The sequence below is a fragment of the Sitodiplosis mosellana genome, unplaced genomic scaffold (genome assembly GCF_009176505.1).
Source record: "Sitodiplosis mosellana isolate CC-2019 unplaced genomic scaffold, AAFC_SMos_1.0 Smas_scaffold_4, whole genome shotgun sequence".
Classification (NCBI taxonomy): domain Eukaryota; kingdom Metazoa; phylum Arthropoda; class Insecta; order Diptera; family Cecidomyiidae; genus Sitodiplosis; species Sitodiplosis mosellana.
Genome location: NW_022595247.1, coordinates 655,835 through 663,475, shown reverse-complemented (window position 1 = coordinate 663,475; position 7,641 = coordinate 655,835). Strand labels below are relative to the sequence as shown.

Sequence of the window (7,641 nt, the reverse complement as noted above, 5' to 3'; positions counted from 1 at the left end):
ACTGTCAATAAACCCTGGAATTTAACATCGCTGGCAGTTTGAATATATATATCCAATAAAGAAATTGAGCATTTATCTATGTTGAGAATGTTTTAATTTTTGTTGGTATTGATGAAAAGCATCTCAATTTATTTTGTAACTAAAAAGGATGCTAAATTTGAAATTTATCATTACTTTCGCCCCATGCGATAAACAAGCTGAACATTCTCTTCAATCATCCGTTTCCATGGCGAAAAAATCGACCAATAAATTATTAATATTGATTTGAAATTCGTAATGAATTGAAATGAACAATTGAAATATGTCAGTAGAAAACCATTAAACAATCTTTTAAATCGTTGTAAAAAGGAATCGTAATTTCGACTTTAATGCCGTGATTGCATGCAAAGTTGACAATACTCGAATGTATTTTCAGCCTTTTCCGTGAATTCGTGTCGTAATACTCACGCGATGGCAAACATAGTACTCAACGAATTAAGGGACTTGCACTAGTTGACATTTCGGAATGGAACCTCTTTCCAATCAATAATTGAATTCAATGAATAAAACTTAGAAGAATAAGCAATTCAATTCTATTCAGTATCAATAAAAGTCATTTATTGTCTTGGAATTTCTTTGAATTAGCAATAATTCTGAGAACTTTGACATGATTTGAGAAAAGAAACAATAGCGGCGGTTAAGAGATCATTACAGATGATACGTGATTGAGGTAAGATTGTCAGTTGACATTGTGCTATGAATGGGCTGAAATAGCGCATATTTCATTCAGTTTTGCAATGTCTTGTTTCAATAGAACCGAAATAAGAACAATGAAAGTCGAAGTCGTGTTATTATTTTTATTTCTATTTACCATTGGAAAATCGACAGACGCAATCGGTTCCAAGTCTTATGAAAATACTCAAGAATTTCCGTACCTTGGAAAAGCTTTGGCAATGCCTAATGCGGATAGAAATAAATGCATTGTCATCACAGTCCGATTTCCTGAGGTAAATTCCAATTTTTTTCTGTATAATCAAAAGATTTTCTACTCATTTATATATTCTAGGAAGGTCCTATCTACTCAAAGCATGTGATTCGCGGCATTAAACATCTTGATTGCAGTAACGTATTCCCAGAAACTACAATTGTCAGTGGCGGCATCGGCAAGAAGTACATCAAAATCATTGTTACTTCGAAGAGAGAGAAATCCTTTTCGTCCATTTTTCATTTCTATGGCGAAAGAATTCAAGATTCATAAGATAAAATGTCAATATCGTCGATAGTGGTTATAATGGTTCACCATATGCCAAAATATACGTTGCTGCCATCCAGCCGATTATCAGCCCATAAACTTGAATGCTCTGCTAATGCAACTGCATCTCCACTTTTATTGCCATAAAGTCCAAATCATTTTTAGGCGTTGCATGGGTTTTTGAAAAAGTTTATTTTTCAAAATTAAATTCATTTGATTAAATAGAAGAAACCAAATTCGTTTAGTTTAAACTAGTGAAATAGTCTACTAACAGCAACAACAACAACAATCCAACAACAATAAACATATACCATTTAAGTTCGATCCAAAACAAATCATAGAACAGCTGTAGAAACCTGGAAACCAGCTAAATAAACAAAAAAGAACAAGGCTTAGATGTGAAATTTTTCATATGCACACTGAAACATACCGCCTCCGTGGCGCAATTGGTTAGCGCGTTCGGCTGTTAACCGAAAGGTTGGTGGTTCGATTCCACCCGGTGGCGAGTTCTTTTTTTTTCGTTCTTGTTTTCATGTAGAATGTATTTTTTCATTTCATTTGTTTTCCACATTCTTGTGAAGAGATTTAATAATATTTATTTTTGATTCATTGAGCAACACCCACTTGAAAAGAAGATTCCAAACTTTACTTATTTACTTGTTTGTTAAATTCATTAATTTTATTTCTGATTTGTGACGAATTATGTGATTAAAAGTATTGGACGCACTAATGAAGATCTGTAGATATCATGGGTGCTTGCATTGTTTCAAACTATGTTGCCATGATCATTATCTAAGAAAAAAAAATTTAATGGCGAAACAACTCTTTCCTATCACGGTTTAATCAAGCTTGAATAATAATAAAATTGCAAGTACATGTGCACGGGACGATCATTTTGAATTGGGACAATCGTTTTCCGCTGTCTTTGAATTTCATGGAGATGCAATTACGGATTTTTAATGGAATTAATTGAAACGTTGTTCTAATATTTTCATCAATAAATATTATTTTTAAGCTGAAAAAGAGAATCATGAATTTTTTTCTCTTTCTTTCTTTTTGACGCTGTTTCTATCTATCAAATATGATAAGGGTTTGATGCTATTTGTGATCTATCATATTCGGACCTTGATTCGATTATCTTTTGCACTCATCAGAAAATCGAGAGATTCCAAATAGAACTGTCCAGCTTCCGGAGGTTTGTTATAAATTTAGACAAAAATAAGATGAAGTCAATTGTAATATTATTGAAGGTAGTGTTGGTCAGGATCACGTCAAACTCGAAACCAAGACACAGAATCGAGTCATTTATCCGTTTCTTTGGCAAACACTTGTAACCGACAGCAATCTGTATCCGCCCAATTAAATGATGATTAAAAATTCAAAAATAAACAACAGAGATGATTAAAGCTCACTCAAGTGCGCTAGAGCGCACTCGAGCACTTGTGTTTTTTTCGTTTTTTTCTTTGTTCTACTTTACCTTTTTGGCCAAAAAAAATTTATTTCAATATTTTGTCTAACATAACAAAGAATACGTTTTCTGCCCTGAAATGAGAGCTGGTATTCGCATTGTGCGGTCACACTCACTTAGTCATTGCGAGTGTTAGCTCAATTTCACAATCGATACTTTTGGGGATTTTTCTTTATATACACCAATGTAAATGTGGTTTTTCAAGAGCCATTCTTCGTTATGTTAGACAAAATATTGATACAAATTTTGTTTGGCCAAAAAGGTAAAGTAGAACGAAGAAAAAAAACACAAGTGCTCGAGTGCGCTCTAGCGCACTTGGGTGCGATTCAGTCATCGCTGTTGTTTATTAAACAATGAATATTGGGAACAAAGCAAACACTTGAGTCATTTTTAATAAACTTTTCATTTGCCGTTGATCCGAAAATAATAGTTCTTATTTGAAATTAATTCGGAAATTGAAGTGGCTCATGGCCATTAGTAACAGAGATGACTGCACAGAAACACTTCTTTGGTCTTTATTATCAGTGTCAAACATTTAACTTTCAAGGCCAAACTTTGTTTATAGCTTTAGATTAGAATGGTGTTTTTTTACTTTTGGTTTTAGATTAGAATCTTTCAAATCTAGGGGAAGGCCCTCTATAAATTATATTTTTGTCGATAACTGCTTATCAGCAAATTGATTGAGTGCAAGAACACAATATAAACTGTTGCCCAACAATAATGGGATGTACTTTCATTTTTGTGTTGCTAGTAAACGAATTGAATTGAAGATGAAGTTTCTGGTTGCCGTTTTGATCGTTGTTGCTGTCATTGGAGCTAACGCTTCCTATATTCCAAAACATTTGACAATTTTCGGCGAGATCGACCATAAAGACCTGTCTAATTCCTCGAAAATCATTGGACATCAAGTAATTTACCAACTTGATGAAAATTGGGAACAACCAAATGAGAAAATTGTCGTTTTCCCAGAGGTACTTCGTTTGTTTTTTCGTTTCATTTCCGTCTATTTTATCATTGATTGTTTTACTCGAAATATGTTATTGAAGATAATTTTTATTTCTTTGATTTCAGCCCGGATCACCTACAAAAATCCAATATATTCAAGCAATAGCATTCTACGATAGTGTATCGGGACCATCCGAACTGGCAATCGTCGAAGGTGGAATCGGACAAAATCACGTCGTTCTTCACATTCGTTCGCAATTGCCGCATAAGGCTATCGATTCAGTCATCAAATTTTATGGCAAAAAAGAATAAAAAATTGTGTTGTTAAAAGTAGCCCGAAGATTGTCTTCACAAAAATCTCTTTTTGCTCGAATAAAAATTACATACTTAAGCTTAAGTGCAAAGTTTAATTAAGTTCTTAACGGTAATAATCGGCAATAACTATCATCTTAGTAATTACTTATTAATCGGTAATAAGATCGATAATAATTATTACCAGTGGTATTACTAGGTAATAACACCGGTAATTACGTTGTACCTTTGGGTAAGACTGAAACCCAAAGAAATCAAAATTGTATTTACTTCCTCTGTATTTCAAATGTAAAAATACCAACGGTCGAACATAGCAATTTCCGAACGAACGATCGAACAAATTTTTTTTTTCATAATTTTCGAACGAACGAACGAGCAAAAAAAATAATTTTCAACTTTTCGAACGAACGAACGAACTAAATAATTTTTTACAAAACTTTCGAACGAACGAACGAACAAAACAATTTTTTTTTATATTGTCGAACGGTCGAACGAACGTCCGAAGCCAACACTATACTGCGAATCAAAATTCGGCCAAAAGTGATCAGTGGTTTCAAAGATACATGCGCAGCTGCAAAATTAGGAGTCATTCGACGACAAAACCACTGACATTGGAATCATTCCATTCCCGGCGGCATATTTTACAAGTTTTACACTTATCATAACTGCGAAAGCGAGTGCTTGGCCAATTTTACGAAGATCAAATGCCAAGTGAGTGGAATCGTATTAGCGTTCATTAAATTTAGTGTTCATATCGATATCGGTGGAGCCGATACGAAATAAAGATCCATTTGATGATCTTTTGCAGGGGACAATGGTACGAAAATGTGCTCAATGTTCAGCAAATCATGTTCTATCTACGATGCCAAGCGAAACCTTTCAAATTCGCATTTCTCGAGGAAGTGCGATTGTTTGCCGTCTTGTACTTCCGTTTCATACGACGTGGAGATATCGCAAGATAAACTACCAAGAAGACGATCCCTATAAGACCAGGTGCGGAAACACCATTCAATTCAGTCATAGTTAGAGTAAATATCCGTTTTTACATTACAGGCTCAGCCAAGTGTCTGTGTCATTTAAAACCATTGGAACTTGTTCCAGTTCAGCGGCATAGAATCCGAGATAGGTGTCCGTTCGAAAATACATACTGTAAAATGAAACATAGAATTTTTCTTGTTTACAAAAAGTTCAAAATGATCGAAATCAATTGAATTTTACTTGATTGGCAGTGTTAACTGCCATTTGTCTGGAGTCGGCGTGTTAAAGAGCACATAGCCAATTGGATTGAGTACTGGTGGAATGTACGTTGCTAGCATAAAAATATCTATCGACTTTCGAAATTTCTTAGCAAGCTTCGTGCATTTTTCTTCGTACATTTGGTAGTTTTTGCAGGTCTGAGGAGACGATTGACATCCTTGAGTGGAAAATTTTAGAAAATTTATTTATTTCAAAAATCGAAAAAATTTCGAAGTATTTTTTGTTTTATAAGTAAACAAATTGTCTTACTTCGGTCAGCTACGTTCTGAATATGGTTTACGGTTTCGATGATTAGTTCATTTTTATTTACCAAACACAAATAAATTGATACCAACTGCATACTGCCCATTGAGATGAAGAATACGTTCACATTTTCTTGGAAACCACCCAATGGGGAATATGTAACGTTAATTAATATTGAATTTGTGCACATTTTTGTAACGTCAATTTTGTATGTGAACGTGTACAAAAAGTACACATTATTTCGTGCACAAAAAGTGCACTGATTTTTAGATAATTACTTTAAAATTATGTACAAAATGTACACAACAGTACATGTACAAAAAATTATGTACAAAATGTACACAAAAAATCTAAATAACTATGTGTACATATTCCTCATTGGGCACGAAACCCAATTTGATAGGCCGTCGAGACTTGCATCACTACAAATTGAATCAAAGGCATCGAAAATATGATAAATCCGATACAATTTGGAATGACAAAACCACCGATACGTAGCTCAGAGCTACGGCACAAATTCATATTTTGAAGAAAACTGCGACATTTTGATATCACTTTGATTGGCTGGCGACCACTCATTTTGTACTCCAGTTTGAAACCAAAAGATTTTTAGCCAGATGTATCATCTTTTAACGATTTTTCTGAGTTCGAAATTGATTTATATTTCATCCGAACGGAATTGATGATTATTTGTTTCCATGTTAATCACCAGTTCAATTTAAAAAAATCACGTAAAAAGACAAAAACATGAAAATTTCATGCCGTAATTAAATTGAAACTGCGTCTGGGGAGACATTTTTTATTTGAAGCTGTCTCAATCAATTTCTTTATTTCGCGTGAATTGTGTTTGTTCGTTGATGAAATCCGAACAATTTCAGTCAGAAGAAGAAAATTTTACCTCGATGTGAGTGTACACTGTACATGTGCATGGATAAGAGAAACTGCGTTTAATTCGTTTCTTTTTTTCATTTCTTCAACGAACATTGATACTCATTACATGTCCATCGTCCATTCTCCAATGTACGGAATATGATAGTATGTTGACAGTTTTTAAATCTATATATACAATTGAATATTTGACTGTCTGTTTTTCTGTCCCCAGTTATTCATGGCTTTACGAGAGACAGAATTCTCGTGTTTTGATTTTTGAATGAGCTATTTATTTGTCGTAATTATTATTTCCTTGTAAAATGATAAAACATTTTTCTTGCAGTAACAGCATTACCATACGTATCTTTCTAGAATTATGGTTTTGAAAGAAAATGATTTTAATAATACTTTTCATATGATACGCATAGACATTTTTTAGTTTTCTATGTTTTCTATGCCTTAAAATAACAAAACAACATATTATTCATTTGGCAGTCCCAATCAATGGGCTCGACTTGAATTTGTTGTTTTTCAATACCAAGGAATATTTATCAGTTGAGTGCTTAGTTTGCAACAAAATTTCAGAACAAATATATCGCAAAAGATAAGAAATAATCGTCTTAAATATCGATAGTAACAAATATGTGTGCCCAGTAAAGATACGAAAGCGGTCACAATGAAAGCTGTTATTATTTTGGTGTTCCTTTGCATTGTTTATTCCAGTGGTGAATTTGTAACGACTTTAGGCGATTGCACGAACTATAGATTGGTTGGTACAAGTCGAGCATACGAAAAGGCTTACAAAAATACGATTCGACGCAAAACGATCAAATTTCCAACGGTAAGACAATTTGAACTAGATACAAGGATAAAAAGAAACGTCAATATAGGAACGAATACCGTTTAACGACTTATTATTGGGTCATTTTTCTTGTCGGTTCCAGGGATTTCATCGGCCCGACTTCGTAATTAGAGGCATACGATATTCCGATTATGAAACGGTTCCGTCAAACGTAACCATTGTGAAGGGTAACCTTGGCAGAAGACGCGTTTGGATCAAAATCAGATCCCAACCAGGATTAGCGATCAAAGTGCTTTTCGAATTTTGTGGAGAAATCATCTTACGACAAGAAAACGATTAATAGTTACTCCCAAAACTGAAATCATTTACGGTTGAACATTTGAAACTTTATTTTATCAACGAACTAGTTCGTTTCGTGCTCTTTAAAATTTCAATCTGTTGATTTTTGCAGCAATTGTTTTTTCTCTCTAAACTTTCACATAATTCATTGTTGAAATAAAGTTTATTTTTGCA

General features: G+C 33.8%; 1 protein-coding gene and 1 non-coding gene across 4 annotated transcripts; both read left to right on the top strand.

The window, feature by feature from the left end:
• The first annotated feature begins 1,662 nt into the window (after positions 1-1,662).
• Positions 1,663-1,736, top strand: Trnan-guu (transfer RNA asparagine (anticodon GUU)). The gene has a single exon. It is a non-coding gene; the product is annotated as a tRNA-Asn (tRNA).
• A 1,682-nt stretch (positions 1,737-3,418) lies between these two features.
• LOC129566663 (uncharacterized) lies at positions 3,419-7,641 on the top strand. Of its 3 annotated transcripts, XR_008687759.1 has the most exons (6): positions 3,419-3,670; positions 3,771-4,667; positions 4,765-4,949; positions 5,010-5,257; positions 7,050-7,167; positions 7,271-7,641. XR_008687759.1 is itself a non-coding variant. In XM_055442792.1 (2 exons), the coding sequence occupies exons 1-2, from the start codon at positions 7,003-7,005 to the stop codon at positions 7,466-7,468; spliced, it is 363 nt and encodes a 120-aa protein (XP_055298767.1). In that variant the 5' UTR covers positions 6,834-7,002; the 3' UTR covers positions 7,469-7,641. The 3 variants fall into 3 exon arrangements, 1 of the variants encoding a protein (XP_055298767.1); XR_008687760.1 differs by lacking the exons at positions 4,765-4,949; positions 5,010-5,257; XM_055442792.1 differs by lacking the exons at positions 3,419-3,670; positions 3,771-4,667; positions 4,765-4,949; positions 5,010-5,257 and having other exon boundaries at positions 6,834-7,167.